The 20,870-nt window shown below is 40.8% G+C and overlaps 2 protein-coding genes across 2 annotated transcripts; both read right to left on the bottom strand.

Moving 5' to 3' along the window:
• Nucleotides 1-7,627: 7,627 nt before the first annotated feature.
• On the bottom strand, nt 7,628-9,261 carry MYCTH_112700 (histone H2A like protein). Its single transcript, XM_003666472.1, has 3 exons — nt 8,954-9,261; nt 8,482-8,613; nt 7,628-8,355 (listed from the first exon to the last, which is right to left on the bottom strand). Exons 1-3 carry the CDS (start codon nt 9,062-9,064, stop codon nt 8,167-8,169), a joined length of 432 nt encoding a protein of 143 aa, XP_003666520.1. The 5' UTR covers nt 9,065-9,261; the 3' UTR covers nt 7,628-8,166.
• Nucleotides 9,262-18,453: 9,192 nt separating this feature from the next.
• Nucleotides 18,454-18,723, bottom strand: MYCTH_2072459 (uncharacterized protein; the record flags this gene model as incomplete). Its single annotated transcript, XM_003666471.1, has 1 exon — nt 18,454-18,723. A coding segment is annotated over one exon (270 nt), but the record flags the coding sequence as incomplete, so codon positions are not given.
• Between the last annotated feature and the right edge of the window lie 2,147 nt (nt 18,724-20,870).

Genomic DNA, 20,870 nt, shown 5'->3' with positions numbered 1-20,870 from the left:
CTTAATCTATTAGAGACTAGCAAGTCTTTCTTACATATAAATCTTCTCGTCTTTATCACTAAAAACCTTCCAAAGCTCTTCTTCAAAACGGTCATAGGATTAAAAGACTACCTATATAAACGCGTCTTAGTTATCTTTATCTTCCTTAATAAGATAGTCATTCTATATAGGCTCGAACTATCTAAGTACCTTACCCTCTAGTCTCGTAGCTATATAGAGGACTTTAGCTTTATTATCCGGAAACTTGTTATTATTAAGCCGGAAGTAGGATCAGAGGTTTGTTAGGAATCCTACAAGATCCTCCTTAGTTCCTCTATATTTGCCAGGTAGTTTAATCTTAATGTAGCTCGCTTTAGCGCCTTCAAGTGCCTTGATTTTGGCGTAGGCCTCGTTAACCAGCTTCTACAAGTGCTTTTCGCCGTTCTTAAGTTCCTTGATCCGAGCTTGAGTAGCCTTATCTCTCTAGTCTAACTCCTAGATCTACTAATGAAGTTAACCAAGCTAGGCAAGCAGCTATTCGGCCGTAACGTTAGTAGCCATGTCGATATCGAGGTCGAAATTACCTTCGTCCTAAACTATAATAGAACAAAGGGAGTAATAGTAACGTATAACGAACCTAACTTAGACTTCTTCTAAAAGGGTTTAGATAAAGGTAGGTTAAGTAGGACAAGCGTATAGGTCGTCTAAGGGATTTGATAAAGCTAAAGGGTTTATAACAATACTAGAGTTATCTCTTATAGTAGTTAACGATGCTTAGTATAAGTACTATAATTATAAGTTACTATTACTAGTGAACTCCTAGAGTCTACTATAACGAGTGGCTATTTATATATATATATACTCCTGCTGATCGCTTATAGTCCCTTTCTATCCTGTCCTTAGATTGCCTTTAGTAGCTAGCTATCCTCTGCTATCTTTCCTTTTTGGCAATCGTTTGCCCGTAGTAGCCTGCGCTCCTTAGCGATCTTGTGTTAGCCTTGCTTTGTGCCCTTCTTGATTGGTGGCTCATTTAGCCTCCTGTGCCCCACCGGGTCGCGGTATATGGTTGGCTCGTGACAGAGGGGGGGAAGATTAGGGAAGCCTAGTGCCCTATCTACTCTAACTAACTCCTTTATAGGTATACGGCCTATAGGGGCCCCTATATTACCTAGTATAGAGGCTGCCTAAAGAAAGTCGAGGCCTAGGAGAGGGCTAGGGAGACCTACTAGTATAGACCCTAGACCTTCTAATTACTAGAGTAACTATATTAAAAGGTAGCCTTTAAGTTTAGCAGCCGGCCGGAAGATAACGACTACTATCAAACTAGGGCTAAATGCCCCTATAGGAGGCCTACCCTAGCCTAGTAGGTGGCTAGAAGTGCCTTATTTAACGCCTGATAGACCTATATCTTCTTTCTATAGCCCGGAACCCCCTCCTTTTCGTAACTGGCCGAGGGGATAATGGCTATAGAGCTTACTACCATACCCTCGGCCTTTACTCTGGCTACCTTAAATACAAATTAAGATCCTTTAGTAGAATACCTAAGGTAATAAACAAGCCCTTAAGGTCCTATTAAAGGAGGCTAAATACGATCTACTAGCTATCTAGGAGCTATAGATTAACCGTTTTATAGGGTTAATATACTACCCCTAGGCTTCGAAATACTACCTAGTTTATAAGCCTAAAGGCAAAACGGCTATTCTAGTAGCTAAGCGCTTCCCGGTTAGCTAGTAGGACTATTTAGTAAAGGAAAACTAGTATAAGGTAACCTTCCTAGCCCTAGGTAAGAGGGGGTTCGAGCTCTAGTTAGTCTATAATAATAAGGGGGAGCAGGCCCTCCTATAGAACCTACTAGCCTTACCTTGGCTAACCTACCCCCTAGTTCTTATAGGTAACTTCAACCTCTACTACCTAGTCTAGGACCTGTTTAATAGGCTTAGCCTAGGGGCTAGGGACCTCCTTAGCCTTATAGACTAGTAGGACCTTAACTTATATATACCGTATAGCTAGGTCATTAAGGCCCTCTAAGGGGACTAACGTAGCCGGCCTTCTATAATAGACCTATTCTAGGCCTCGGCCGGGCTAGAAGCGACCTATAGGGATATTACGGAATATAGGAAATCTAACCATTACCTATAGGCCTTAAACGTCTCCCTCTAAGGGACTAACGGGCCCGTACCAGCTAGTAAAGGGTAGGACTAGAAGAGCCTAGACAAGGAGGTCATATAGGCCGAGGCGGCCTACCTCTTACTCTGGCTTAGTAAGTAGGTATCGGCCCTGGCTAGGCCTATTTTCCGGGGCCTAGAGGAGCTTCTATAGGCCTTTAATAAGCTTATAGAGGCCCTTAAGAAGATAGCTATAGTCTCGGCCCTGGTAAAGAAGGCTAGTATGGGCGGTAAACGAGCTTAGTAGTAGACGAAGGAGGTTCGGGAGGCCCAGAAGAGGGCTAAGGAGGTAGAGAGGGCCTATAAGGGTACCCTAAACCCCTATATATAAGAGGCACTTTGGTAGGCCCTATAGGACCAGGCTAAGACTATTATAGCCGTAAAGACTAAGAGCTAGAGAGCTACGTTATAGGAGGTAACCAACCGGCCGGACCTGCTATAGAGGCTAGAGAAGTAGGTAAGGCTATAAAGCTACCTACCAGTTAACCCCTTAAAGCTCCCGGCCTTCGAAGGAGGGCTTATAACCTACTAATAGAAGGCTAGAGTACTAGTTAATAAGTTCTTTCCGAACCTAGAAGTAGACCTATCGGATATTAATGACCTAGATCTAAACGACTACTAGGAGCCAAAGTTCGAAATAAGCTAGGAGGTTATAGTAGGCAAAGTTAAGGTAATACTAGCTAGGGTAGCCCTATAGAAAGCCCTAGGGGAGGACCTCCTCCCTATAGGCCTATTGAAGGCCTATAGGTAGCTGCTTTACTAGATACTAGCTAAACTAGCCTTAGAGAGCCTATAGCTTGGCTATTTCCTAGTCTAGTTTAAAAAGGCTAAGACAATAGTCCTCTATAAGCCTGGCAAACCCCTATAGGCCTATTTCACCCTAGGTAGCTATAGGCCTATAGTGCTCCTACTAATAGTAGGTAAGGTACTAGAGGCTATAGTTACCTAAAAGGTAACGGCCGTTATAAAGGCCTATAGGCTTTTCCTAGCTAAGCAGATAGGTAACTAAGAATATAGATCTACGGAACTAGCTATTCGGCTTATTACGGCTTAGGTTTAGGAGGCTTAGAGGTATAAGGCAGCTACCTCCCTCCTATAGCTCGATATCTTAGGGGCTTTTAACACTATTAACTATACCTAGCTACTAGCTACTTTATAGAGCTAGGGCTTCCTAAAGTAGCTAATGGTCTAGGTTAGGGAGTAGCTATAGGATAGGGTAACTATCCTCCACTTTGATAGCTAGGAAATACAGGATATAGCGGTAAAGGCCGGGGTCCTATAGGGGTTACCCCTCTCCCCTATACTATTTATCCTCTATATAGCCTCGCTCTACTAGGCCATTTGCCAGGCTAGCCCTATAGTCAGTTTAATAGGCTTTACCGACGATACTAACCTCCTAGCCTTCGGAAGGGCCGAGGAGGCCTATAATGGTTAGCTATAGAGGGCCTAGAAGGCCTACTTCTAGTAGGTAAAGACCTAGGGTATAGCCTTTGCCCTGGAAAAGTACGAGCTTATCTACTTTAATAGGGGCTAGAAATAGTAATTACGACTGCTAAAGCTCCTACGGCCCGGAGGGGGTACTACTACTATAGCCCCTTTAAAGTCGGCTAGATTTCTTAGGGTCTGGCTAAACTAGAGGCTATAATAAGGCCCCTACTACGCAAAGGTAGCTAAGAAACTAGAAACCTAGGAGTTTGCCCTAACTAGGCTTGCTATAAAGACCTAGGGCCCTAGCTTCCTATAGGCCTATAAGGTCTATACTAAGTATATCTATAGTGCCCTAGCTTATAGGGCCTTAAACTTCCATAAGCCTACTAAGCTAGGGGGTAAGCCGGAAGGCCCTGTTAGGGAGCTATCAAAGGCCTAATATAGGGCCCTTTAAATGGTTACTAGGGCCCATAAGGCTACCCCTATCTAGTGCCTCGAAACAGAAGCCTAGGTACCGCCCCTCGACCTCTATCTTAATAAGAGGTTAGCTAACTTCGAAGCTAAACTCGACCAGCCGCTCCTATAGACTAGGGCAGGCCCGGGGGCCTCCTGGGTCCCTGCAAGGGCCCTTATCTAATAGGCCTATAATAGGCTAAGCCAGAGGTTCCGGAAGAGGAGGGCCAGGGCAAGGGGCCGGGAGCCAAAGCCTATAGCCCTAGAAGTAGTAGGGTCGACGGTCCGGTAGTAGGTTTAGGAGGGCTATAGAGGGGGTCAACCCCCCCTACAGACCCTATAAAGAAGGCTATAGGCTATAGAACTAGCCGTATTGGCTAGCTAGAGCAACCGGTGGAGGGCCGACCAAGCCGGTAGGAGGATATAGCGTATATTAGACAAGGACCCTCTATGCCTAGTTTTTATAGAGGAAGGCCTATAAAGGCACTAAGGCCTAACAAAGGCCTAGAGCTCCCTACTAGTATAGGCCTATATAGGGGCTATTAGCCTCCGTGACTTCCTTTTTAGGGTTCAAGTCCTAGGGGTTAGTACCTCCTACTATGCCTATGGCTAGGGGAGGGAAACTGTGGAACACCTAGTCGTATAGTGCCTAAACCTACTAAGAAGCCGAACGTAGGAATCCTAGGAAATATAGTCGTAAAGGGACCTAGACCTCGTTCTATAGGGTATAGGGACCTGTAACCATCGTTTGGTAAGGAGGGTTCTATAGTGGCTAATAGACCTAGGGAGGCTCCCGGAATACTACCTTATAAGGAGGCTAGACTAGGAGGGAAGGCCTCTATAGGGCTATTCTAGCTACTTCTCCTTTTCTTTGTAGTGTATTAGTACTCCGGATTAGGCATTAGAGGCGGGATAGAGGTTTTTATCCGGCCTATTAGGTATGGTTTCCTTTATATATAACTAGAGAGGCTCTGGCATGCTTATTAGTATAATGATATAGGACTAATAATGATAATAATGAAATAAGAAAAGGCGATAGCTTGATATAGAAGCTTAGAGCTTGGCTTTTCTTATCCTAGTAAGGAAATTAAGCCTTAAGGGATTCGAGGTAATAATAAAGATCCTATAGGGATTAGCTATTTTACTAGTAAGCCAAATTTAAGGCCTTAGCTACTTAAGATACCTAGTTTATAAGGTTAATTATATAGACGTTTATCTACTTTTCGAATAGAGTCTAGTTACCTTCTAGCTAATCACACTCTTTAGGTAATATATTTTAATAATAGTTATATTAGCAGTTCTAGGGTTATTTATCTATATAATCGAGCGTAAATAAGATATAGTTTTAGAATGTTTTAAACCGCTTAGGGTCTCCCTAAAAAGTACATTATAAATCTTAGAGCTACTCTTACTACTACTAATAGGTCATTATATTAGTAAATCGAATTAGATTAGTAACCTTAATAGCCTTAGAATAATGTCCCAAATCATTAAAATTAGAGGATTTGGTAGGTAATCAGGGTCGTTTTAAGGCCTTTATATAGTCTAATAGTCCTAGCTTCTCTAGTAAGAACTTTTCCTAGTCTTATAGTTACTATAGCCTTTCTAGCTCCTTAACCCGGCCTTCTAGATTCTAGACAAGTTCTTTATAGTCAGGGCCTTATACCAAGGGCTCTAAATCGGAGGGTATTAGGACGTAAAGAGGGGGTTTAGAATAGGTTTACGGCTAATACTAGGCCGAAAGAGTCTTACTTTGGCTCGAGGGTTCTTCCTCTAATCCTATAGGCGTTAAACAACTAAATGACGGTACTATCTCGATTAATAAAGGGTAGGAAGGATTAGAAACTATTAGGGTGGCCTACTACTAGGCTAGTTACCAAGGGAGGTAGCACTATCACAAAGGCCTTTCTAAGTAGGTTCGTACTAATCGCGGGGGGTAGAAGGAGTCAATTGCTCTAGGGCCGGCAGGCTGCCTTATCTATATCTCTCTCGAATCGTAGTTATAAAACTAATCCTTAGGGAGGAAAACCTCCCTTTCGGATCTATAGGCTAATGGATATATCTTATACTATAGATCGGTCATCCCCTTTTCCCGGCCGTACCCTAATTGTACCTATTATAGCAGGGTTATACCTATTAGTACTTAGGTATAGGCCCTCCGGCCGCTATAGCCTAGCCATAGGCATAGGTCGGCTTACGTTCGTAATAATCTTATATTATACTACTAAGTATATAAGTCTTTGCCTCTCTCCTTACTACTCTTTTAAACTATAGGAAGTATTAATATATAAGTTATTAAGAAGATTCTATACTTCTAAAAGACTCTAGATTATATATTATTATTAATTAAGATCTTAGCTATTATAATAAAGGTATTAAGTTCCGGAAGTAGCTATCCTATATTATTAATAAGCTCGATTTCTATCCTCTTATTTACTACCTAGGTTAGTAAGATATATATAGTAATAGTATTAAGAAAGGTATAACATCCTTATATACCCTATATTTCTAAGATATTATATTAGTTAGCTTATTAAAAGGTAACATTAAAGTTATAAATCTAGCACTATAGATTAACTCCTAAACGCTTAGCTATATCAAGACCAGCTATATATTATATTATAACCATTATATAGAACGTTATAACAGATAGTATAAGTATAAAGTAAAGCGCCTAGATAATCCCCCTAATAAGGTTAATATCTTTCTTCCTATATACTTTCGTAGCTTTATGAAGTTTAGGATCTATAATATATACTAGCTAGCATTATAACTATCCTATCTACTTACTAATATCTATAATATATATAATATCTTTATAAAAGGAGTCTTATAATTATATAAATTCGGCTATAACGGCTATATCTAAAGGCATTAAATCTATAAATATCAAAGGCAATAATCCTTCTAGGAGTTACTCCTAGGAAGCCAGGATAAGGTTATCTCTAGCTTACTTATAGGTTAAGCACTATAGAACTTCTAGATCTAGCTTATAATCACTATTAAGGTCAACGAATCCCTATATACTAGCAAATTTAGCCTATAATTATAGTTCGATATACTATAAGTTCTAGGAACTAGGCCCTATAAGGTACATAGAAGTCTCGACTAGGATCTTAGATATAATAGACACGTTATTAAAAGCGTATTAAAGCAAGGTAAGAGGGTTTGTAATAGAGGAAGCTACCATTAATATTAAAGATACGTCAGCAGAGGAGTAGTCAAGGCACCGGGCTTATAACTGCCAAACGTAGTAATAAGCTTCCGGGAGCGTTAAAAGCAGTCTGTAGTAGGTAGCTATACGAAGGAAAAGAGTGCCTTGTTAAAACTATCTACAAAGGAGACAAAAAGAGTGGTATTTATAGACAAAGGGACTGGCCAAAGCGTTGAACAGCCTTATATAGCTGTGGCAAACGCGTGGCTAATACGTTTGGAAGCTCCATAGCTTCCGACAAGGCTGTAGCAGCAACGGCAGCGGTGAAAGAAGTACCTAAGGGCAGGTTCGCCATCTGGGTCCCGAGACACTTCCCGCCGGTAACGCCACATACACAAGGCGCAAGGAAGAGGAGCACTGCAGAAACAACCGCCGGCCTGATAACGAAGAGAGCAATCACATCCTATTTGTTGACCTCCAAACCCCATTGCTCTGTCTCGCCCAAGCAAGTGGGCGCCTGCGTGAGACCGCGGTTGGGCCCGGCGTCCTCCCATTCCCACCCCACTCACGCGTTACGTAGACCAGCCTTGCTCAGCCCATAAACCCCAAGAAGAGACAAAAACCGTGTTTTGTTACAGATATCAGAACCCTCCCGCAGAGAAAAGAAAACAAATGGTCGAACCAACGAGAAGACTGCTGTTCCCTCGGCACAATGCCCCACCCCCAGACCAACGCCAGCCTTGCTTCGGCTCAAAATTCCCTCATCGGACACGATGTTGTGCCCGTGCACCGCAGGAGTGCCTGAACGGGTGCAGCCGCTCTCGCCCTGCCTTATCAGGGGCCGCGTCGCGGTATGAAAAGAAATCAGGACCGAGCGGGCGACAGGGCCCAAGGTTGTTGGAAGCAAACAAGACGAGTACCAAGCCATTCCGCCAAACTTCATTATCGAATACGTGACTGAGAAACTCGCGTCTGCCAGGCCGGTGCCTACGCCTCCGGGGCCTTGGCCTTCTTCTTCTGTTCGACCTTGAGGAGAAGGGCGCGGTTGATGTGCGGCAGAACGCCTCCGAAAGCGATGGTGGCGCGAATCAGTGTATCCAACTCTTCGTCACCACGGATGGCGAGTTGAAGATGGCGAGGAGTGATACGCTTGACTTTGAGATCTTTCGCGGCGTTCTGGATGAGGGAGAGGGGAGAGATCGCGGGTTAGCCAGAGCTCCAGCAGACGAGACAGGTACGGGAACGACATCAAGGGGTTGGCTTGTTGTTCCCAGAATTCCACGGCGCGCTTATCAGACTTACCCCAGCAAGTTCAAGCACCTCGGCGGTGAGATACTCCAGGACGGCAGTGACATAGACGGCTGCTTTGGCGCCGACGCGCATCTTGTTCTGCGTGTTTTGCTTGAGAAAACGCTTGACGCGGCCGCAAGGAAACTGGAACGCGCTCCGTTAGCAAGGGATTTGACATAATAAAGCAAGGGAGCGTGTGTTGTTGTTAGGCGTTAGCTGCGGGGCTTATCGCGGCTGTGGCCAGGTCTCGCGACGGCCCCGTGTCCGTCGCCGTGAGCGTACGGCGCTGGCTGGCACTAGCCAGATGTTGGGCGTAGCTGACGATGGCGCGTGCAATCTAACGAACTATAGCGACGGAGAATGAAGGGGAGACGCGTGGTGGTGGCGGGCCAGGCTGGTGAATGAGAGCGGCGCTTCGACGGCTTTGCGCTCCGAGCGGAACAGGCGCGTCTAGAAAGATGTGCTCTGCAGTGAATGAACATACCTGCAAACCAGCGCGCGCCGAATGGCTCTGCTGCTTCTTGGGGCCTTCGACCCCAGACGTCTTTCCTCCGGAGCTCTTCCCGCCCGATGATTTGCCCTTTCCGCCGGCCATTGCTGAGATGCACGCGGATGCGCGGGGTGGTTCGACTCTGAAGAAAGGAGTTGGATATTATGCTCTTGTAAAATTTCGTCGCGTGGTGCGCGGATTCGATGCTGATGACGCGACGTTGAGGGTTTCGCGTTGACGTGGTGGAGTTTGTGGATGGTTTTGGAGATGGTTTTGGAATGGTGGCTCGGGTCGCGGTTGAGAGTTGGTGGTTGACGAGGCAAAAATTCAGAGGCAGAGACGACTTGCTATTGCTTGCACCCCGTCAAGGTTCCGTCGCTGTTGCGCCAGAGCTTTGATGTACCGCAGCTGCGGCGCATTGGGCAGGCAAGCTTCTGATGCTTGGCGCCCCACTCCAGGTCCCTCTCTCCAGCATATGGATCCGTAGTTAATCTGTACGAAACCGCAATGAAGTGACAGACCGTAGTTAACTAAGGTACCTCAGGTTAGGTAGGTATGCACTCAGTCGTACGCTCGGTACCCTGTCCCGGGATGTTAGTAACGCAAAGCACGGCTGGCAGAGAATGCGCGAGATGAAATTTAAGGCCCGAGTCTGAAGGCCAAGGTTCACACCCACAAGGAAACGCCCTGAATGGCAGCACCAGCTCCCTTCGCGTGGCCTTGAGGGCGTTGAATGGGTTGCTGGATGCGCTCTTGGCAAATACCTGAGCAGTCAGGATGCCCTGCCTGCCGTCTCTAGGTGGCGATGCCATTTGTCCCTAGCTTTCCTCGGGAGTGGTGGGAGAGAACCGTCCTGAAAAAAAGGCGGGGCTCCGCGACTTGGTGAGCCATCGCACAAGGCGGGGTGGTTCTTGTTGCCTTGCTGCGCTCGGCGCAAAACTTCATCGGCATCGTCGACGACCAGCTCTGAGATGAGGGAAAAAAGGTGGAATAAAGAAGAGTGACACTGTTTCCCACTTGTTTAGATGTAAGGATCGGGTGAACTTCGTCGTACTGCTTCTCTTTGAGTTTGAGATGGCGTGGAGCTGGTGATGTCGCGTTGGGAGCGGGAGGCTCGGTCCCACACTCGTGGCACTGGGAAGCTGTGGCTCAGCAGAGGGGAATTCCACCAGCCACGCGCCACACAATAACACGCCTGGGAGCAGCGCAGGTGCCTGTGGGTGGCCTCATTTCGATCTCAATTGACAGATATCTTAATGTAATCCGTACATACCACATACCGCGACCGTTGCGTACGAGGTATCTCAGGTACGTACTGTACAGTGCCTGACCTTGGCATAACGTGGGACAGTAGGTACATACATACGTTTCCTAGAAATAGCAGGGAATTCCTTCCGCAGTTAGAAGGGAATGGCTTGGTTAATAGTGGGGACGGCAGGCCTACGTAATTAGTAGATGACTAAGATATAGACAGAACCAGAAGAACAAAAAAGATGATACCCAAAGGATGAAAAGAAGTACAGGATCCCAACAACTCGGGCCCCAATGTAATATTCAGTTACACCCCGGGGTGTTCTTCCCCAAGTCAAAACATTCCTGATAAGCTTCAACCATCCGAACCCCCTGTGGCCTGGGCTCAACACCGGAGCCTCGACTGCCCGCACGGACCGTAGCACAATGTCTCAACCCACCCATTTCCGGCTGATTCAATTGTGGCAGGCATTCACTTCTCGTTGGATAGAAAATGTCTGGCTCGAGACGGGATTGATCACGCCCGGCATGCTTGCCTACCTACCCTACCTGGCACCGGCGTGCGGCTGCCTGGAGCCGACGATATGCAGGACAACGAGACAATGGGACTCTCGCCTTGGCTCGCCTCCGCATTAGGTTCCCGCCCTGCTGGTTCAGGCAACGAAGACGTTTGAATTGTTCCTACAGATCCGGCTCCACGAAATCTCGTCTGACGGTGGCAGAGAGTGTGTGATTGATGTGAGAAGACAGAGGTTGTAGAGGCTAATGGTAGATAAATTGCTACAGCTCGGTGGCTGCAATCAGTATAGCTCAGAAAGGCTATAAAAGTACGACACCACAGCAGTATTCGCGCCGTAGGCGGCACTCCTAGACTAACTATTACGGTCTATAGAAGTAGGTAATAAAAGCGTTTATTGTTCTAAGTACCAGAGGCACTCAGAGATACTATCTAAATATATATTAACACCCTGGCTCGTTATCCCTATTAGTAGGTTAGTCAGATCTGACCTATAGATAGCCAAATACTATAATAGGTACCAGGGTTCGAAAGGAAAAATGACGACCTGTTATAACTTAGTAAATACATTAGTCTTTTATCTATTACGATAGTCCTTATAATCGTTCCTCTATCCTATAGTTATATCTATCTGCTTATCCGTTAGTCCTTCTTATTACTAGCTAGGCCTAGGTTGTCTAGGAATATAGATAATGCTAATAGGCGCTCCTACTATGGGCATATGAGAGTCCTAGCCCTGGCCTAGGTGTCCCTGGCCAGGGTACGGTTACCGTAGAGTGTGCTAATAGCCTTCTTATGTAAGGGGCTCTCCTATACTGGCGTTTTTAGCTATAGTTGTTTCTGGCCAGTGGTTGTAGGTAGTAGGTATATAACTAGGTAGGCAATTAAGCTAGGAGGGGCGCTAGCCCTTATGGTAGCTAGTAGTGGCCGAGCTATAGGTAGCTACGTTCTAGGAGCCCTTTATAATATAATAGCTAATATAATATGCTTACTAAGTCAGGTAACTATACCTTTAAGCTGCTAAAGCTTCTTATCTATACCCTTCTTCTAGTTAAGGGTAGCTATATAGCTATCATTTATAGCTGTCGAAGTCTCCTATAGCTACTTAAGCTCTTCCTTGATCTAGTTAAGGGCCTTAGTAACGATATTAATAGCCTTATCTTACCTCTAAACTATAGTCTAAGCTAGCCTAAGAAGGTTAGCCTTAATAGCTAGTTACTAGTACTTAGTAAAGTCCTTATTAGCCTTATTATCTTTAGTTATACCCTAGGTAGTAATGACTTATATAGGTATAGGGTATATAACCTAGTAGCTAGGTAGATTATAATATAGGTAGCTAAGCTTAAATAGGTAGCTATTAACTAGAGTGTTATTATCTCCCTTAGATATATAGATATAAGCTACTAATAGTTCCTTAGGCTTAGGTATACCGGTAGGTACTATACTAGTGGTATAGTATACCTTATATATAGTCTTTAGTTTCTTCTTAAGGCTATATATAGCCGGGTTAGCCCTAAAAAAGTTACTACTAGCCTTTTCGTAGTAATAGTAGATCTAGTAGTAGGTATGGATAAGTATATCCTTATTACTACGACACTCCTAGTAGGTATAAGTAAGGTAATTCTTAATAGGCCTAATTAACGTGCTTATAGACAGGTATAGCAGGCTAGACTTAATAACCCTAGTGCTAGTAAAGGGGTCAAACTCTATGCTTACAAGGGTATTTTCTACCTCCTTAAGGCTATCAAAGACAATATAGGCATCGTTAAATCTAGCCTATAATTTGGCCTCTTTATTATTATTAGGGTCCCTCTTACTTCTATAGATAAACCTACTAGTGTAACGAACCCAACTCAGACTTCTTCTAAAAGGGTTTAGACGAAGGTAGTTTGAGCAGGACAAGTAGGCAGGTCGTCTAAGGGATTCGGTAAAGCCAAAGGGTTCACAATAACACTAGAGTTATCTCTCATAGTAGTTAGCGATACTTAGTATAAGTACTATAATTATAGGACAGGTTACTATCACTAGTAAACTCCTAGAGTCTACTATAACGAGTGACTATCTATATATATATATAATCCGAGGATCACTCTTTACCTAGTGATCCTTTGCTATCTAGATTACGGCTACGGTAGTAATCCTATAGTATATAGATCACTTTGCCAAGCGTGATCCTTTCCTGATTAGTCCGTTCGTGCCTACTGTCCTATTAGCCTATCGGGGGAGGCGACTTAGGCGACGTCCTACATATACATTTCCGTGATACAATGCCCTTCCTTTAAGGCTTTCGACCCGAAAGCCTATCTTAGGCCGTTTCAAATAGCGCTAACAACCCTTAGTAAGTTATCTCCCGTATTTCCCTCTTTTCTCTGTATGTTGCTGATAATATATCTCGTATAGTAAAGCGTTTGATAAAAAGGTCTGTGAAGACTAAGGAGCGTATTGCCCTGGCTACTGCTATTAATAAGCTAGGGTTCGAAGTGATGCCTTGTTCTTATTGTTTTTTGTATGGCCTCTGCTACTATATAATAGAGAGTTCTTCTCGTTATAGTGAATACGTTTGTTATAGAAGGTTATATAATAGTTCTAGGGTTCTAGTTTTATCTTGTCTATATTCCCTTATTAGTATATTTTTCCTATACTAACTTCTATAGTATCCTATATTATAGACGAGTTAAAGTGCCTTAACTAATTAGAATAAGATGCTAAAGAGGCTCTCTATACTAACTATAATTTATTAGTAAAAGCGTAGCGTCGTCTAGACAAGTCTCTAGCTTATTTAGACTATATTTGTTATTAAAAGCGATTATTATTGTCTTAAGGGTCAGAGATAGTTTACTAGGGTCTTATATCTTTAGATAAATTAGAAGAGGTAGAGTAGTAGGAATCTAGGGTAGTTCTAGGTATATAGCTTAATAGTAGTATTAATATTATTAACTAGGGCGCTATCTTCGATTCTGTCCTAGTTTTGCCTTTAGTTAATCCGGGTTCTATCAGTAGAACTATTCTAATTTCTTAAGGTGGTTTAAATTCTTAACTAGTTCCTATAAGTTATCCTCTAGTCTAAAATCAAGCTATTTAACTAGATATTATGGTTCCCTATTAATAGTATATAAATCTAAAATTTCTTCGACGTCCTATTCTTCCTCTTCGTCCTCTGCTTCGATATATGTAGCAACCTTAGCGTTCCTTAATACTAGTTTAAGAAGTAAAATATAAAAAATATCTATCTATAGTTATATAGATAATGGTAACGATAGTTAGTAGTTAGATGTCGAAATTCGTTCTTTGATAATAAAGGGTCTGACCTTCTTAAAGTCTAGCTTTGTGCTTAGTCGTTTGGTTCGTAAGTTTCGTACGATTAGGTAGACTTTGTCTCCCCTCTCTAGGTAAGGTCCCTCGAGCTTATATTTGTCGTAGTAGTTCTTTATTCTAGTGTTAATAAACTCGAGTTCCTTTTTAAGCTTTTTATATAGTATGTGTATTTATTCCGCTTTAACTACTGCTCTCGGCACTATAACCTCTAGTCCTTGCCTAAGGTCTGCTTTATATCTATAGTTCGTAAAGAACGGTGTAATTTTAGCTATTTCCGTCAGTATCGTGTTATAAGCGAGTTATACTATTAGTAATAGCATGACCTAGTCGTCTTACTAGTAGTTAATATAAGAATAGAGATACTACTCGACAACTTAGTTTAGTCGCTCCGCTTGTCTGTTAGTCTATGGGTAGTATACCGTTAATAGCTTGCTATTAACGCCTAATTATTATATTAACGCTTACTAGAACTTTGACGCGAACTTAGTATCTCTATTAGTGATCTATTCTTGTGGCCAAGCATATACTAATATAACTTGCCGATAGATTACGTTTACTAACTATTCTGCTGTCTAGGACTCCTTGTAAGGAAAGAAGTATGCCTATTTAGTTAGGCAATCTACTATAGTAAGAATACTATTGTAGATTATTCCTATAGCCGTGTCCTTAGATTCTAGTAGCTTTATAATAAAGTCTATTATAACTAAACTCTATAGTTTGTCAGCTATTAGTAATAGCTAAAGTAGCCTATATAGCTTGTATCGTACCATTTTGCTTTAATTGCAAATGTCGTAGTTCTATATAACTTCCTTAACTTGTGCCGTTAACTGTAGAAAGTCATAGTATTTCCTAACTTGTGCGATAGTCTTTGTAACTCCTTTATATCCTCCGAGTTTCGACTTATAGAGTTCTCGAATTATTTGTAGCTATTAATCCTTATCATAGATATATACTTTGCCTTGGTACTAGAGTTTCCTATCTCTTTCTTCTACTCCATTAGGTATTACTAGTCTAGGTGCTACTTAATACTATGTCTCGTTAATCCTTTCTTCTCAAAAGATTACGTAACATTCTAGGAACAAGTCAAGTAGATCATCTTCTACAGGTGTCTACGTTTTGTAATATAGCATTCCGTCTATTTGTTCCTTAAATAACGGTAGTGTTATTTCTGTTCGTCCTTCTATATAATCTGTTTATCGGCTTGAGATATCTGCTTGTACGTTCTCTTTGCCCTTCTTATAGTAGATCTTAAAGTTAAATTCTACAAGGAATTCTGCCTATCGTATTTGTTATCTATTAAGCTCCTTTATTATTATAAAGTATTGTAAATTCTTGTAATCTATATATACTTATACCGGTTTAATTGTACTACTAAGGTATAGTTGTTATTCTTTAAAAGCTTCGACAATCGTAAGTAGTTCCTTGTTATAGATTAGATAATTAAGATATAGTCTATCAAGCTTCTTTAAAAAGAAGGCTAAAGGATATAGCTTTCCTTGTTCGTCTTGTTATCCTAATTGTCCTCCGATAGCATAGTCTAAAGCGTCTATTTTTACCTCGAATAGCTTCTTAGGATTGAGTAATACTAGTACTAGATCTTTAATAATAGTATCGTAGATTTATATAAATACTTGCTCGTACTATTCTTTCCATTGGAATTTAGCGTTCTTCTTTATAAGTTTATATAAAGGTTATACGATCGCTTTAAAGTTCCTAATAAACATTTGGTAGAAGTTTATAAATCTGATAAAGCTTTATATTTCTATAACTGACGTTAGTCGTAGCTAATTCTTAATGGCTTTAACTTTTAAAGGTTCTATCCGAATTTGTCCTAGGAATATTTCGTATCCCAAAAACACCGTTTTCCTGACGTGGAATTCGCTCTTTTCCTTATTAACTAATAGTTTATATATATATAGCGCGTCTAGCACTACTTTTACGTACTTCCGGTGTTTTTTTATTATCTTAGAGAAGATAAGTATATTATCGAGATAACATACCGTAAATTTGTCAAGAAAGGGTTAGATAGCTTGATTAATCAGGGCTTAGAACGTTATTAGCGCGTTTGTAAGTCCGAATGGTATAACGAGGTACTTATAATAGCTATAGGGTGTCCTAAAGGCCGTTTTCCACTCGTCGCCTTCTTTAATCTATATATAGTTATAAGCCGATAGCAAGTCAAGACACGTAAAATATTAGGCTCCTACTAACTGATCTTAGAGCTATAAGATTAGTAGTAATAGGTATCGGTTTTTTATAGTCTGTTTATTAAGTTACCGATAGTCAATATATAACTATAGCTTTCCGTCCTTCTTGGGCATAAATAGGATTAGGTAGCCTACTAGCGATATCGACAGGTAGATATATTCTCTTTAAAGGTTCTCCTTTAAATATTGCTTAAGTTCTTCGTTCTATATCTAGCTTATATAGTAAATCTTAAAGAACTTTAATCATACTCCTTCCTTAAGCTTGATCTTATAATCCTATAGGCCGTATTCTAGTAATCCTTCTAGATGCTTTAGTTCGAATGCTAGGTATCCTTTATATTCTTTCGGTACTTCCCTAGTCTTATCTCGTCTCTCGGTTTTCTAATAATATACGAACTTAGTTCCGTCTATAGCAATGCTAGCGATTTTTCCTATCTCAACCTATTACTCTAGTTATAATGCTCTACATTTGTCAATAGAGAGAATAGCTATTAGTGGTTTAGCTCGTTCCTCCTATTATAACGTTAGTGTCATTATGCCGCTTCTTCTAGAGTCTGTAATAATCTGCCTATTACTATCTGTCTCTTATAATAGATCTATAGGATATGCCTTCCCCTAAGTATTGTCTGCTTATAATCCTTATATACTTACTATTTTACTAGTTGAATATAACTCCATTTAGGGTCGTAGGTAGCTACTATTCTTCTAGCTAATATCTAGGTTATAATCTTTATACTATAGTAACCCTAATATTATATCTTTGTCGTTACCTATATCTATAATACTAAATATAATTATCATAGTCTTCCTTACTATAGTAATATTAATTAGTTTAGTCTCCTTATATACCTATTATATCGGAAATAGCCCTTTGACTATATTATACTTCCACTTTATTCTCTAGGGTATCTATAGCTAATTTACAAGTGTCGGCAAAATCAGGTTTATCTCTGCTCTACTATCTACTAATACAAGCATTTCGTGCTATTTCCATTGTGCTATTATCCACAGTCGCTTATCTTGCCGCCGTCGTCGAAAGATTACAGCGATTTTCTATATTTCTGCTAAGAGGTCTTAATATAGTAGTCTCTTACGCTAGTTCCTCCTATACTACGCTACTACTCGCCGCTATATAGGCGTTAATGGTTTCTAGGCCCCTTAAAGGGCCCTAACCCATTTCCTAGGTTAATACTAACCTCTTTAGTTATTCGACTAATAGCGGCTTTGTTAATCGTACTCATTTCTATAAGCTATTAAGTGCTTGTAGCTTCCTACCATTAAGTCCGTTTTGCTTTTCGTTATATATGCTATAGCTTCATCTAGAGCTCCCGAATTCGCGATTTCTTTTCGTCTGCGTAATAGAGGTAGTCATTACTCTAGCACGAGTCTTATATGTTTTGTCCTGTTCCGTAGTGCCTAGGCTAGGCTTGTCTTAGAACTATCGTAATGCCTTCTAGATCGCGGGCTTTGATCTTCTAGAGCAATTTGGCCGCTCTATTCCTTATATTATGGACCTATTCTATAGGGCGTAAGCTTCTGTCCTTATTTCCTTGTTGGGTTAGCTAGTAATTGTTTTCGAATTTATTACAAAAGTAATATTAGTATCTATATACTATATACTAGAACTAGGGCACTTATATATATACCTTATATTAAGGATATAGTTATATAGCGTTGCCTAGGAGGTATTAGAATTCTTTCTTAAATCCTTCCTATTATATATAGACTATAGGTACCTTAACGCTAAGGTAAGAATATTTCTTTTAGTAGCTTTCCTATATACGCTTGTCTTTTCTATAGTTTGCGTACGTAAACTAGTATTCTAGGTTCTATACGTTATTACTAAGTTACTAGTCATTAAAATACTTAGCGTAGCTATTAGGCCTATTATATATCATAGGCTATTCTCCTTTAATAGTTTTTATAATATATTAGAGTTCCCTTGTCTCGTCCTTTATCTTATCGCTCTACTAGGCAAGTTAAGTTAAGCGTCTATCCCGTTCGCGTAGTTCTGTGTTAAGCCGGAAAACTTCATTACGGTACTATTCGATTCGTTCCTAGAGGAATAGAACATTAGGTCTAGGTCTTTCGATTCCTTAGGTATCGGTTGTCTACGATCTATCCTGCCTTTATATAACCGTAAAACCCTACTACCTCAAGGCTAAGAGAATTGAAATTAATGGTACGTATTCTCCTACTATATCCTATTTAGCAAGACCTATCTCTAGGTCTATAGTGACTAGTTTGGAGTACGGTGCTTGTTCGTCTTTATTATTGCTGTTATATCCGAGACTATCTATATTACTACCCCTATCTTCGTAACCTATAGCTGCTACTTCGATAACGTTCTTAGTAATTTCGTTGATGACCGTAATTTCCTTTCTAGGGACTATCTTCCACTCTTTCTTCGGGCTTCGACATTCTCGCTTATAGTGCCCTTTCTTTCCATAGTTATAGTAGGTAACATTAGACTTATCTTTGGTCGTCTTCTTCTGGTCCTGCTTCTATACTATATCTATATCTATAGCTCCGGGGTATATCCTATACGAGGTACTAATATATGCTCGCTTTTTCTTGTTATTAGCCTTAACTATAGTTCTATTTGTTCGACCTCATTTCTATTACTCTTATATATAGAGTCGATTATCGATTCTAATAGCTTATATAATATATTTATCTGGAGTCTTAGGCGAATTGTACTTATATAGCTTGTCTTTAACCTTTTCCTTTAAGCTATTATAGAATAGTTATATTAATACCTTATCGTTAAGCTAAGACTTAAGTATATCCTATCTAAATTGTATAGTATAGGAGGCTACTAACTTAATCTATTAGAGATTAGTAAGTCTTTCTTATATATAAATCTTCTTATCTTTATTATTAAAAATCTTCTTAAGCTCTTCTTCGAAACGGTCGTAAGATCAAAAGACTACCTATATAAACGTGTCTCGGTCATCTTCGTCTTCCTTAATAAGATAGTCATTCTATATAGGCTTAAACCATCTAAGTACCTTGCCCTTTAGTCTTATAGCTATATAGAGGACTTTAGCTTTGTCGTCTAGAAACTTGTCATTATTAAGCTAGAAGTAAGATCGGAGGTTTGTTAGGAATCCTATAAGGTCCTCCTTAGTTCCTCTGTATTTGCTAGGTAGTTCGATTTTAATACGGCTTGCTTTAGCGCCCTCGAGTACCTTAATTTTAGCGTAGGCCTCGTTAACCAGCTTCTATAAGTGCTTTTCGCCGTTCTCGAGTTCCTTGATTCGAGCCTAAGTAGCCTTGTCTCTCTAGTCTAACTCCTAGATTCGCTAATAGAGCTAACCAAGCTAGGCAAGCAGCTATTTAGCTATGACGTTGGTAACTATATCGATATCGAGGTCGAAGTTACCTCCGTTCTGAACTATAATAGAACAAAGGGAGTAATAGCAACGTGTGATAAACCTAACTTAGACTTCTTCTAAAAGGGTTTAGACAAAGGTAGTTTGAGTAGGACAAGCAGGCAGGTCGTCTAAGGGATTTAGTAAAGCTAAAGGGTTTATAATGATACTAGAGTTATCTTTCATAGTAGTTAGTAATGCTTGGTATAAGTATTATAATTATAGGATAGGTTGCTATTACTAGTAAACTCCTAGAGTCTACTATAACGAGTGACTATCTATATATATATATAATCCGAGGATTACTCTTTACCTAGTGATCCTTTGCCGTCTAGATTATAGCTATGGTAGTGATCCTATAGTGTATGGATTACTTTGCTAAGCGTAATCCTTTCCTAATTGGTCTATTTATGCCTGCTATCCTATTAGCCTATTAGGGGAGGCGACTTAGGCGATGTTCTATATGTACATTTCCGTGATAACTAGTAGGTGCCCTATACTAAGTATACCTAGTTAACGTAATAGGCTAGGGTATAGGCTTAGGCAGGTAGAATATTAGATCTGGCTATAGCAAGGCCTAGGATATCGGAGCGGTAGTAGTAGTAGCTATAGTTTTAGTAACGACTAATATACCCTCGTCGTTACGATACTTAGTACCCTATTATATAGTTTTAGATAGGCTAATAGGTATATATAGGTATATAGTCACGTCCTTGGTAGTGGCGTTAGTAGAGCTAGAGTCTTAGTAGTTCTACTCTAGTTAAGCTATATCTAATTTATAGGATAGGCGGTCGGTAGGCTCGAGCGTCAGAATTACCTAGTATATAATTAGGGGCGTTAGCGGCCTCTTCTTGTTTACTATATCCTATACCTTAGTAATAGCAAACTTAATTAACGATAGTAGGGTTAGCCTATTATCCTAGTCTACTAGCTCATTAGGGCTATTAGTAGCTAGTTCTTCGTACTTATATACCTTATATAGGTCAATTAATACCTATCTAGTTATGCTGATACGTTAGCTATATATAACTATATAGCTACCTTCTATTTTGTATACTATATTGCCATTAATGGTATGAGGCTAGAATCCTCCCTATAGGTTTAAGGTCTCGTAGTACCTAGCAAAGAATAGCGCTAGTATAATATAGTAGATCTCGGCCTTAGTAGCCTTATATAGATTAATTGTAACTATAGTACTAGCGATAATACTAAAGAGTATAGCCTTTATCTTGCTATCGACTCTAATA

The sequence above is a fragment of the Thermothelomyces thermophilus genome, chromosome 7, assembly GCF_000226095.1.
Source record: "Thermothelomyces thermophilus ATCC 42464 chromosome 7, complete sequence".
In the NCBI taxonomy this organism is placed as follows: Eukaryota; Fungi; Ascomycota; class Sordariomycetes; order Sordariales; family Chaetomiaceae; genus Thermothelomyces; species Thermothelomyces thermophilus.
Note: the sequence above shows the minus strand (reverse complement) of the source record. Positions and strands in the feature narration are given on the sequence as shown.

What these genes read in the sequence shown, in the direction of transcription:
- MYCTH_112700 (XM_003666472.1), bottom strand. Translation starts at nt 9,064, where the DNA reads ATGGCCGGCGGAAAGGGCAAATCATCGGGCGGGAAGAGCTCCGGAGGA. An exon ending in CGGCGCGCGCTGGTTTGCAG is followed by an intron (nt 8,614 to 8,953) that starts GTATGTTCATTC and finishes AGCGCGTTCCAG; the next exon opens with TTTCCTTGCGGCCGCGTCAA. An exon ending in AGGTGCTTGAACTTGCTGGG is followed by an intron (nt 8,356 to 8,481) that starts GTAAGTCTGATA and finishes TCCCTCATCCAG; the next exon opens with AACGCCGCGAAAGATCTCAA.